The sequence below is a fragment of the Acomys minous genome (genome assembly GCF_964271855.1).
Source record: "Acomys minous genome assembly, chromosome: 1".
NCBI classification, from domain to species: domain Eukaryota; kingdom Metazoa; phylum Chordata; class Mammalia; order Rodentia; family Muridae; genus Acomys; species Acomys minous.
This window is the reverse complement of record NC_140483.1, coordinates 58,510,240-58,523,442: the sequence shown is the minus strand read 5'-3', so window position 1 is coordinate 58,523,442 and position 13,203 is coordinate 58,510,240. Positions and strand designations below refer to the sequence as shown.

Genomic DNA, 13,203 nt, shown 5'->3' with positions numbered 1-13,203 from the left:
CCAGGTCTTCTGTGACATCTCAAGATGTCACTTGGGACCATCAAGAGCTGGTTCTGAGGCCTTCTGTCCCTCTGGAGGGTCTGGGAACTCTGGCCCTGGCCAGCACAGTGAGGGCAGCATTGCCACTACTGAGCTGGGAAGGGTGGGTACACATAACTTCTAAAATCTTCATGCCTGGTCCTTTGAAAATGAGACAGGTGTCCTACAGCTGGCCTGGGAGGTCTACCTGGAGCAGGGGAGTGTCTATGCTGACCTCTTGCTGCCCCTAACATCCAAGCTTGGACTGAAGATCTCCATCCATGCTGAAAGGAAAGTCCAGCCAAGGGTCAACAAAAGTAGGCACAACAGCCTTCCCCGTCTTACAGGTTTGGGGTAGGGTGTAGCCACCCCTGAAACAGCTACTTATATAAAAAGAGATTGCTCTCGAAGCAGTCATCGCCAGAGCAGGCAGACACTCTGGGAGAGCACCCGAGCTCTCAGGTTACAGCAGGAGCCTGTGGTTGAACAAGGCAGCACAGAGGCTCTCTGGGTTTTTAATACTTTCCACTGTTACAGAAAGGACATGATTACGACAACAGAAACCCCCAAACCTCCAGCTTCTACTGAGCTTGGATGGAAAACTCATCCAAGTGAATGAGGAAAGTGGGCGGCAGACCCGCTGTCTGGGGTTCAAGCCAGAGGTCTGCAGAGCAGCCATGGCTAACTTTCCAGCCTTTATCCAGCCCTGTTCTGCTGCCACTATCTCCACAGGCTTCTGCTCACATAATTTCACCTTAGTTATTGGCTGGTCTGTGTCATGAACTCTGACAGCTACAACACACAAAGATGTGCCTGTGTGCCCACACCCACCCCCTGCACATGCCTATGTGTGTCCACACCCACCCCATGCACATGCCTATGTGTGCCCACACCCACCCCATGCACATGCCTATGTGTGTCCACACCCACCCCATGCACATGCCTATGTGTGTCCCCACCCACCCCATGTACATGCCTATGTGTGCCCACACCCACCCCATGCACATGCCTATGTGTGTCCACACCCACCCCATGCACATGCCTATGTGTGCCCACACCCACCCCATGCACATGCCTATGTGTGTCCACACCCACCCCATGCACATGCCTATGTGTGTCCACACCCACCCCATGCACATGCCTATGTGTGTCCACACCCACCCCATGCACATGCCTATGTGTGTCCACACCCACCCCATGCACATGCCTATGTGTGTCTATACCCACCCCATGCACATGCCTATGTGTGTCCACACCCACCCCATGCACATGCCAATGTGTGTCCACACCCACCCCATGCACATGCCTATGTGTGTTCACACCCACCCCATGCACATGCCTATGTGTGTCTATACCCACCCCATGCACATGCCTATGTGTGCCCACACCCACCCCATGCACATGCCTATGTGTGCCCACACCCACCCCATGCACATGCCTATGTGTGTCCACACCCACCCCATGCACATGCCTATGTGTGTCTATACCTACCCCATGCACATGCCTATGTGTGTCCACACCCACCCCATGTACATGCCTATGTGTGTCCACACCCACCCCATGCACATGCCTATGTGTGTCCACACCCACCCCATGCACATGTCTATGTGTGTCCACACCCACCCCATGTACATTCCTATGTGTGTCTATACCCACCCCATGCACATGCCTATGTGTGTCCACACACACCCCATGTACATTCCTATGTGTGTCCACACCCACCCCATGTACATGCCTATGTGTGTCCACACCCACCCCATGTACATTCCTATGTGTGTCTATACCCACCTCATGTACATGCCTATGTGTGTCCACACCCACCCCATGTACATGCCTATGTGTGTCCACACCCACCCCATGTACATGCCTATGTGTGTCTACACACACCCCATGCACATGCCTATATGTGTCCACACCCACCCCATGTACATGCCTATGTGTGTCCACACACACCCCATGCACATGCCTATGTGTGTCCACACCCACCCCATGCACATGCCTATGTGTGTCCACACCCACCCCATGCACATGCCTATGTGTGTCCACACCCACCCCATGCACATGCCTATGTGTGTCCACACCCACCCCATGCACATGCCTATGTGTGTCTATGCCATCCCATGCACACGCCTATCACCACAGGTGTGCTGGGAGTGGGAGAACACTCATTCCTACTCTAGAACTTAAAGATCTCATGATTTGCGCATGATAAAGACAGACTTAGAAACTAAATGGGAAGACAGGCTGTGTACAGCCAACTCTCAACTACCCAGGCACCGATGGAAACTGCAGCTTGCACATGGTTTACCCTTCTTTTATTTTTTTAAACCTCCCGTAGCTATTACTAGAAATAGTGTTTTGGACATGTCAACATTTATTAAGAAAGAGAGACACACAAATAAGAAAACGTAATAAACTATGTGGCCAATGATACTAGTTCGGAAGCCAAAACGCTGTGTTAGATTCTGGGTCATCCTGTAGAATGTGATGGCCCCTCATTTGTGAGTCAGCCTCCTCACAGCAGAACAGGCTGAACATGACCAGCCTCAGACACAGCCAAGTTCCACTAAAGTCCCTTCTGCTCCTGGACTCTCAGCCACTCTCTCTAAGCTGGTAAGTATTTGTTTCCATTTTTACAGGTTCGCCGAATGACTCATGTCACGGTTCGGCAAATTCAGTGAGGACGGCTTCCCAGGGCCAGTTCGCAGCTGACAACCCTGGGAGGACCTAAGCTTTCCTGTTCGTTCGCAGGGCTCTTGGCTTCCAGGCGTGTGCGCGCTGCAGTACTGTTGTGGCAGTGGTGACAATCCATCTAATCCATGGCCCTGTACATGTTAGGCAAGTCCTCTATCACAACTCTTCAAAAATTTTGGTTTTGTTTTTATTTTTTAAACCACCAGCAGGGCTGGAGAGATGGCTCAGAGGTTAAGAGCATTGCCTGCTCTTCCAAAGGACCCAGGTTCAATTCCCAGCACCCACATGGCAGTTCACAACTGCCTGTAACTCCAAGATCTGACACCCTCACACCAATGCACATAAATTAAAATTAAATAAAATATTTAAAAATTTAATTTAATTATTTAATTTTTAAAAACCACAAAAAATACTGCTTTAGTTTTAGACCCATCTTTTCTGAGCCTGTTTTATCAAGGTTCATGTAAGATCAGTTTTCATTCCCTTTTCTTCATGTGCGTGTTTGTATGTGTCATATACATGTATGTCTATGTTTCTGTGTATGCAAGCACCATGTGCACGTGCATACAGAAGCCTAAGAACAACCTCGGGTATTGTTCCTTAGGAGCCACATCCACCTTGTCTTTTGAGACAGCGTCTCACACTGAGACCCAGGATTCACCGATTAGGCTCTACTGGCTGGCCAGCGTCTCCAGGACTCTGCCTGTCTCTGTCCCCACAGTGCTGGGATTACAAACCTGTGCCACCTGGGGGCTGGAGCGAAGGCTCAGTGGTTAAGAGCCTTAAACACTCTTCTAGAGGTCCTGAGTTCACTTCCCAGCAACCACATGGTGGCTCACAGCCGTCTGTAATGGGATCTGATTCATCTGGTATGCATGAAGACAGAGCACTCATATACATAAAATACATACATAAATAAATCTTTGAGGAAAAAAAAAAAGCCAGGCCTGGTGGCACACTCTTTTAATCCCAGCACTCTGTGAAGCAGAGGCAGGTGGATCTCTGTGAGTTGGAGGCCAGCCTGGTCTACAAAGCAAATCCAGGACAGCCCAAGGCTACACAGAGAAACTATGTCTCACAAAACCAATAAAACCATACCAAAACAACAACAAAAACAAATGTGTGTCCCATGTTTAGCTTTTTCTGTTGGGGTCCAGAAATCAAACTCTCATCAGCATGCTCGTAGAACAGTTTACACAGTGAACTATCTGACCAGCTCCAAGCTTTCATTTTTCTCCAGCCAACAGCCACTGAAGACCTGGAAATGTGTTCATTCGAGAAACAGGGAGTTGGGAATGGCAGAGGTCACCTACCAAAGAATATCTATGACCTAGCCTCTTGTCACTGGTGAGTGTCATACATACACCACCCATCTGTCTAGTGACACATGAAAATGCATAGCCTAAATATTAAACACCCCCTGACCGGCCCTCCGTGTAATGCCACCTCGCACTTTTCTCTTGATGTTCTCAACTGCAGCCAAGGCATTGGGTATAGGTACGCACATCCTTAAGAAAACACGTGACACTTCAACTCCCATCGGTCACCCAGACCCCGAGCCTCAGCCCATCATTCTGCCTTGAGAATGTGCCATGGTTCCAAGAGGCACCTCACTGTGCTTCCTCCTTCCCCAACTAAAGTGAAAAAAGGAGACACAACTTCAGATTTCCCAGCGGATGCGTCTCCTGAACTTCCTCCACGCCAGCAGCCACAAGCAGGCTAGGACAGGCCCAGCACAAACCGTGTTGCCCACTCTGCCAATGAACATACCATGAATAGGTCTTGAGATAGGCCAGGCTCTTCCTGTGTCTCCTCAGCACAGTGTCTGTATGCTTCAGGGAATACCCACATAGTACTGGCATGGGTCTGAGATAAGAAACCCTTGGCCTTGGGGCAAGGCATGCGCGACTATTTCCAACACAGACTTGATTCCACCGAACCAGTGCCACCAGGGAAAGTAGCCCGTGACAAACCTGGCATCATCTCCCTAGTCTCCTCTTTCTCTCCCCAAAGTCCCAAGTCTGGCTCCGCTCCCCTCTCAACCTAGAGCTCCTTACTCAGAACATGAGAGGAGAGAGGAACTTGCCAGAATGCCTGGAAAAAAACCGAATATGACTAAATACAAAGCCATCTCCCAAGTCGGGGCTGGCCTTTGCAGAGTCAGCTGCAGCGAGCACTTCCTGACCCAGTAGGGGAGAGCTGGAACAGAGCCCTGTGGGAGGGCTAGGTGGCTCCAGACAGCAGGGCCCAAGAGTAAGACTGTGCATCTGAGAAGGCAGAGGTAGCCTGCAGCAGTACAGACCAGGATCTGTCAACTGGGAAGAGGCGCCTGGCACTGACTAAAGCCAGGGCCAAGAACAGAATGGCCAGGGCGTTTACACGCTTTGCACACCCACAACTACTCACCCTCCAAAGAGCCTTGCCATCTCTGGAATGCGAACAGGAAGGGCTTGAGATGTTTACAGGCCCATCACCGGTCTAAATGATACCTCGGGCAGGGCAAGAGGGGCAAGCAGCCGCCCTCGATGGGAAACTGAGGAGTGAGGACTTAGTATGGAGAGACAGTGAGGTTCCTGGGAGGCGGGGCAGGACACACACACCACCTTGTCATGTCTGGTGGCTGCCTGTGAGAGAGGTGCTGGGCACTGGGCCCAAAGTGGGGGACCACGCTGAGGGCCTGAGACGGTCTCAAAGCCTTGCAGGCTGGTCAGGTTCTGCTAGCAGGCTGGCCAAGAAAGCCCCAGGCAGGTAACTGCTTGGCAGAAACATCCCACATTCCAGCCTCATGAGGCTATTTTGAGGATGAGTGTGGCACCAGGCATGGAAGTGAGGTTCCTCAGGACAGAGGCATTGCTGGCACGTGAAATGCCCTGTGTGCATTCTCAGACCTCAGCCGGCCTGGCCCAAGCCTGACCAGCACACCCTCCCTTGAGTCGGGATTCAGTCTGCCAGCCAGGCAGGGTCCTTCCGGCTGGCTGAGGCCGGTTTTCCTTGTCACTCGGGGCTTACCTGCCAAGCTTGGCACTGGCTGGCTCAAGAGTGAGTCTGGAGAAAGGGAAGGATCCCAGCCCCAGACCTCATCAAATCCCTGCCATTCGAATAACCCACAGCTTCGGCAGATGAACGTACACATTCATTACCAAGTCTAATTAGGCTGTAGACAAGCGACATTAATCATCTTTGACTATACCTGGAATTCAAGCCCCCGTATTCCATAATCATTGAATTTCATGCTCTGATGAATGGGGGTTGGAACTGGCCCACATTTAATCCCCTTGTTTTCATCTTTGGAGAAAGTGGGAAGAATGGAAAACTAGGGGTGCCGGCTGGAGGAGTCAGGGTACCCTGTTGCCCTCTCCCAGTCTTTTAACACGCACCCCAAAAAGGCCTTTCCTAGGAAGACTTTAATTCGAGCCACGATGGGAGAAAACTGGGTGTTTTCCTTGTCATCTTCAACAACAAAACATCAATTTTAGTGCCTAAGCTTCTCAGCTCCCCAAACAAAATATGAGTCTAAACTAAGGAAAATACAAGCTACTTCCAAGCACCACTGAGTGCCCTGGCAAACAGCCACCATGTGCCCTGAGGAAACACGGAAGCCATTAGCAAAGGGCACTTGTGAAGATGCTTTCTACAAAGACCTTTATCTGCCACAGTAGGGTAGGGGTGGGTGGGGATGGCCAAAGACAGGGTCCTAGTAGTCTGCAAAGAGTCCCAGGGAGCCCCCCCCCCTTTCAGACCTATCATCCCAGTGACTTTACACTCACAGCTCTGAATAACCCCCCCACCCCCTTTTTCAGAGGGTCTCTTTCCTGCATGCAGCCAGTGTAGTGGAGATTCCGGTGTCTTTAAAACCTCAGTTATGTTATGTAAACCTGTCTTTGTTTTATTTATTTATTTTTAGTTTTTCGAGACAGCATTTCTCTTGTGTTATCTTGGCTGTCCTGGACTCGCTTTGTAGACCAGGCTGGCCTCGAACTCACAGCGATCCAACTGCCTCCGCCCTCCTGAGTGCTGGGATTAAAGGCCATGTTTTTGTTTTAATCCCAGGTGTAGGATATGGGGCTGCTTTAGGCCTGTCCACAGCAGCTCTGAGAAGGGGCATGATCTTTGCCGGATGCAGACAGTTTAATTTTAAGGATTCTGGAGAAAGACTAAATGCCAGAGCCTGGGCAGGGTGGGCATGGGGGGTGCTCCGAGAGAGAAGATGGCAGCTGATGCTTCCCCACCTGCTCCTGCTGGTTGCTGTGTTACAGTTCAATGAGAAGCTGGAGAAATTCTGACTATAGAGATTGGACTTGCCCCAAGGAACCTGACAACCCTAACCAGCAGCTAACGAGATCTATGCCCCCTCTACCCACTAACCTTCTTTCTCTCCTACCTGGTATTTAAGGTCGGAAGGGAGGTAGAGACTTAAGAACCAAATAAAATAGATTAAAAAGTAGCGCTAACAAACCAGGGGGCACCCATGTATCAACGGCTTTCAGCAGACCCCTAAAGTCTCTCCTCCCTGGCTGAGAATTACATTTGGTTTCTCCAACTGCCAGGCCAGGCCCTGGCCCAGGATGGTTCACACACCCACTCAAATGAGACAAATGGCAGAAGGCCATCTTTATGTGCCTTCTATACAAGAAAGGGCAAGAGGCGGCTGGAGAAATTCCCAGGTTATTTGCTGTTGACAGTTCTCTCTGGGAATGTTGGAGTTAGAGTCTCACCATTATCACCCCACCCCAAAAACAAAGCACCTCCATTCTGCAGACTCTTACCTCTGCTGTTTCCCTCTGCTTGAACCTTCTCTACCTGACAAATTGGATTTTGTGTGTGCATGTGTTGTGGGTGTTAAGCCAGGGGTCAACACAGAGTCTCTTCCCGACTGCTCACTTTTTTTTTTTTTTTTTGAGACAGGATCTCTCACTGATCCTAGAATTTATCAATACAGCTAGAGAGGCTGGCCAGCGAGGCACCTCCCCAGCACTGACTTACCAGTGAGCACTATAGGGTTAGACTTTTTATGTGAATGCCGGGGATCTGAACTCATGTCCTTAGGCTTGCTTGCTTGCTTGCTTGCTCGGCAAGCACTTTATCAGCTGAGCCATCTTTCCGTCCCTCAGACTTAATCTTGAGAGTCAGCTTTGATCTTTGCAGTGTTAACCAACTGCAGACCCTGAAGTGGGACTAAGCTTAAGCTAGGCAAGGCAATTCTCTAAAACGTCCCTTATCGAAAGCCTGCTTGCCAAGCAGGCTCCCACCCAGTGTCAGCCTCCTGAGCGTACATGCCATTCACAGCCCCATTGCCCTCTGTGTCTTATTAACATCATAGACAAGCCTCTGTTTCCAACCACTGTCGACAGGAACCACCATGGCGCTCTGCTACCCGGAAAGTGACCTCTGAGCCAGGTACAAGAGAGACTCAGCCAGTGGACTGTGGGTTTCATCAAAGCTGACTCCCCCTCTCCCCCCCAAGATGCTAGGCAGAGGTGTCACCACCTCTAGAGGACACTTCATACTGGAACTTCCAAGATGTGCTACCAACTTCCCCCTTCTGGCTCCAAAGCAAAGCAAAGCTTGAAAGCTGTACCCCATGCTCTGAGGTATAGTGAGCCCAGCTAGCCATTAAAGCTCTTAAAGGGGAGGAGACAATAGCAACACTTATATTTAATTGGATGTTCACTGTGCATCCTGCCAAGCACTTTTCTAATCAGCTTACATGTATATGATTAATACATTGGATTCTCACATTAACACAATACAGTAGATGAGATTGTTATGATTAATACATTGGATTCTCACATTAACACGATGCTGTAGATGAGATTGTTATCCCCAATTGTTTTAAAGACAAGTAAAGGCAACACACACATTTCATGGGGCCACACAGAGACTAACAGCTTGGATTCAGCTTTGGTTCCAGTATGAGTGTGTGTGTGTGTGTGTGTGTGTGTGTGTGTGTGTGTGTGTGTGTGTGTGTGTGCTCGCCTGCATGTGTGTCTAGGTGTACAAGTAGGCAAAAGTTGGCCACCAAAGGCCGGGAATCTGCCTGTCTCCCCTCCCCACCCAGCACAGAGATTACAAGCATGGACCATGGATTCTAAGAATCAAGTTCAGGTCCTCATGCTTGCTTTGCCAGTTGAGCTTCGTCCCCCAGCTGGAGGACCCCTTTTAAAAGTTCCTTCTCCAACCCGGGCTTTTCAAAATGAAAATAAAACAAACAAACCAAGCTCAGAGAACTGGACCGCAGCTTCACGCCAGATGCCTGGTGAGTCTGTCCTGCACACCAAAAATTTCTCAACCTTCTCCTGGTCAGCCGAACACTCACAGTTAGTTAAATATTAAAAACAACAAACAGAGATTCCTTTCTGTGGCTTCTTGATTCCAGTTCGGCAGCCTCACTAGTATTCAGATATCACTGGCTGGTACAAAACCAACTGCACAGGGACCACAGAAACCCAAGAGGGTGAGAGCACCTCAGCAAGGCGCAGGTCAGAGGTCCTGCCTGTGGTCTCTATTTTCCAACTGCTGGAAACTATTTAGGGAGGGAGCAAGGGAATAAACAATGCTAATGAGATCTGAGGATGCTCATTTAGTCATGGAAGACTGCACAGACACCCACACAGACACCCGCCACCACACCACTGTGGCTAGCCAGGAGAATATCACAAACTCGGTGGAGAAATTCGTGGTCCGGCAAAGGCTAAACACAAAGCAAGAAAGTGCAGCTAGCTCATTTTCACAGACAGTGCAGCTTCTGGCATTTGAGCGGAAGTAAATCCATAACAAGGAAGGCACTGCCTCTTTCCCTGTGTACAGAGTTAGTGGGTCCTGCAAGGCATCCAGGAACACTGTGGGAGGGAACGCTAGCTGCATAGCCAAAGGTAAGTTGCATTGGCTTTTCCTGCAGACCAGCAGCACCTACAAGGGACAGCAGCGCATCCATGCAGAGCCGCAGGGCTGTATGCGCCCAGCTCTCTCCTGAACAGGCACCTGAATATGGGAGGGCGGAGGGGTGCTGATGGTGGGAAGACCACACCCACTTTTCCCTTTCAGTCCTGGCAGCTGCTGAGAGGGGGGCTGCTGTGGAGCGCAGTAAGAGAAAAGGTAGGGAGAGCTAGCTGCTGCTATCCAGGGGTGCACTCTGTGGGAGGCCCAGGGCCTTACAGTAGGGGAAGGCCCGTCACCAAGAGATGGGACCAGAACCACCATCCACTCCCACAGATGATTGCTGCAGACTGTCATCATGCTGTGTGCCTCACATGTTTAAAGAAGCTACACAAATGCATGGCTGTGAGTATCCATCCTCTGGCAACAGCAAGATACATGGGCAAGGACATATTAAAGGAACACAGTCGCACCGTTGGAGAGAGGTAGTAATAGGCTAAGAGTGTGAATTCGCTCAGAAACGCTATCCTGGTGCCCAGTGTTTCAGTCAGGATTGAGAGAAACCAGCAGGTAACTAGGGATGCCTTGAGGAAGGAGGCAGCAGGAAGCTTAGTGATTTTAGCGATGGAAGCACAGGAGAAGGAAGAGGAGGAGGAGGCTGGGCGAAGCCAACCACTGAAAGCAGAGTGCAAAGGGTTAAGCGGCCAGGTGTGGAGGGCAGAAGGAGCCTCAGGTGCAGGCGTTCTTGGCATCTTTCAACCTCACAGCCTGCTTCCATTCAAAGCCCTAACCAGGCTTCCTGTGCCAACATCTACCCTAGGAGGAAGGGCCCGAGCAAAACCAGAGGTGACCAACAAGCCGTTTCCCCATTGACTCGAAGTAAGGGTCACATATTAACTTTGCTATCAACATCCCTACCCAATTCTAACAACTTACAACTAAAGGAAGAAGAAAGTGTAAGGAAGACAACCGAATGACCTTGTGGAGACCCATCAATACTAACCTGCAAACAAGCTTTGCCTGCACGCAGGGGAGAAGGCACATCCACACACTCCCACACCCCCGCTCCAAGATATTTAACTGTACACGTATAACTACATCTGGTCAGTGGGCACCCACTAAAGGATACCAGGCGGTGGACAGCAGCTGTCCCCAAAGGTTGCCTGCCTAAAGTTGGCTACAAGAGAGGCAATGGCCTCCTCTCCCAGGCTCAGAGCTCTTCACCGCGCGCACCTCCCCTGCCCTCACTCACTAGCGCAGCGCAGCGCCTGCCGCAGCACCTCTCGTCCGCACAGGTCACACCAGCCCGGGCCACCCCGCAGCGCCAGTTCCACGAAACGGTGCCCCTCGCCTCTCTCGGCCAGGACGCGGGGATCCTGCGGCTGCTCGAAGATGCTCCGCACGTCGCGGGGTCGGTGCGACCCAGGCCGCCGCCGCAGTCTCTGCTGCAGACCGGGCCGGACAGGGCGAGCGGGTCGGCAGTCCCGGGGCGTGGGCTCGGGGTCCCCCCGGGCACTCCTCCGGCCGCCGCGACCCTCGGACGCCCCGGCCGCAGAGACCAGGGCGGTGGGGATGTAGCGGCGCGGCCGGGCGGGCGGCGGCGGTGGCTCGGTGCCACCCAGGCTCTGCAGATATCTCGGCGGCTCGGGGTCTAGGAGCAGAGGGTAGGGACGCTGCCCGATGGCCGGGGACGCCATGGCCAAGGCTGGCAGGAGGCTGCAGCTCCGGAGCCTGGCGGACAGAAGGGGCGGCTCCCGCGGAGAGCGCTTTTAAAGGGCCCGCAGCAGGAGGGGCGGGGCGGGGCGGGGCCCACGGAGAGGCCGGAAGGGCAACACGCGTGACTGCGGGCCGGAGCCGAGTGGATTTACCGGCTACTCCGTGACCGGGGCGACGAAGGTCCCAGCATCCGAGAGGCTTCGCGAGGCTCCTGGGCCTCTGCCTCTAGCCCTGCCTCGTCCACTCCTGCGTCTCCCACGCCCTGACACCGGCAGGGCGGGGAGCAGGTGGGAGGGGGAGGGCTTTGGAACCCGGGTGGGGTCCTGGGGGCGGGAGCTAGCCAGCCGCTGTCACTAAGGTGCACCGAGGACTCTAGGAGCTGACTGTGGGAAGCTGGCTTGATCCCTTCGCGCCCCTGCGGCATAGGCTGCCCATCCCCGAAGACTGGGATTAGAGCGGCTGGTGATCTGGATGACCCTTGGTGATGGGTGATCGTGAGAGATATCTGTGCCCCATGCGTCGAGGAGAGCTTTCCTCCCGAACTAAATCCCCTTCTTAGGGCCGGAGTAATTGCCTGCGGAAATGCCAATCCCCTAAACACCTCCTTTATTCCTGGCATGGAAGGTTCACCTGAGCGGGGTTAGGAAGTAGAGAAGCCCGCATCCTACCAGCACCAAGGGCTGCTCCATAGGTTCCTGTGTGGCTTAAGGTTCTGCCGCCACCATCTTGAAAGTAGTAATGTGAGAGAGAGGGGGGGGGAGGGAGGGGGAGGGAGGGAGGGAGGGGGAGGGAGGGAGGGAGGGAGGGAGGGAGGGAGGGCAGGTGGTTAAGAGCACTGGCTGTTCTTCCAGAGGTCCTGAGTTCAATTTCCAGCAACCACATGGTGGTTCACAACCATCTAATGCCCTCTTCTGGTGTGCATGAAGACAGTGTACTCATATACATAAACAAATAAATCTTAAAAAAAAAAAAAGAAAGAAAGTTATGTAGTATACTGACTAGTGGGCCTGTCCATAGCCCTATTTCAAGGGAGAGACAGCAGGTGGGGCTGTGGGCTTTTTGGGTTTTTGAACCTGTGTCCTATGGAAGGCTAGCAAGGGTCCTTGGTCCTCTACAGTCTGTGTTTGTAGCTGCAGGTGCCATTGTATTATCCAGTCCAGCCCTTCTGACGGAGGCCTCACACTTTCCCACTTAAATCACAGGTTTGAGTTGGTTGATTGAGCAGCAGCCACCAGCAGGCAACTTTGGGGATCGAGTCACCGCACACTGTATCCCAAAATTCTGTATTTGGGGTTTCAACAAACCACTGATAGACATATCTGAGGGAAATGCACGGCCATGTTTGTACAGAACAGGTACACATTTTTCTTGTTATTACTCATTAAATAATACTGGCTAGCAATGATTCATATACACTTACACAATACCAGGTGTTATAATATAGACATGGTTGAAAATGCATAAGTTCTTTGTGCACACTAAGCTGCTTTTAAGAAGGGACGACCGTCCTCAGGTTGCAGTATTGGGGGCAGTGGGGTGATTCTGAAGCCAGACCTGGAATTGTCTATAAACTCGGCTGGGCCTTAATCCTCAGGGTTCTTTCCAGGTCAGAGATGGGTCTCCCCCTAGTGCCTGGCTGGGGAATCCTCACTTTCGCTTTCCCCCTTGAAGGTAATTTTCTGGGCAATTCCTAAAAGTCTGGCGGCCAGGGAATTCCCAGCCTTCCTTGCTCCACAGCCTCTCTCCCCCAAGGTAGTGGTAATCAGAATCCTCTTCCCTCCAAGTTGGTGGCAGGGGACAAGGTCCTGGTCTGTAGGCCTGGCTTCATTCGTTGGTTCCTGGGTAGTGTTAAGGACTGCTTACTGCCAAACAGGGAGAGAGAAGACAGGGCAGGCCGGC

At 51.9% G+C, this 13,203-nt stretch overlaps 1 protein-coding gene across 1 annotated transcript in view; it reads right to left on the bottom strand.

Moving 5' to 3' along the window:
• RASSF5 (Ras association domain family member 5) overlaps window positions 1–11,342 on the bottom strand; it is a 66,890-nt gene extending 55,548 nt beyond the window's left edge. Inside the window, exon 1 of the mRNA XM_084793141.1 lies at window positions 10,841–11,342. Within this exon, the coding sequence (XP_084649267.1) occupies window positions 10,841–11,285 (445 nt within the window). The 5' untranslated portion in view covers window positions 11,286–11,342. The remainder of the gene's footprint in view (window positions 1–10,840) is intronic.
• Window positions 11,343–13,203: the final 1,861 nt, after the last annotated feature.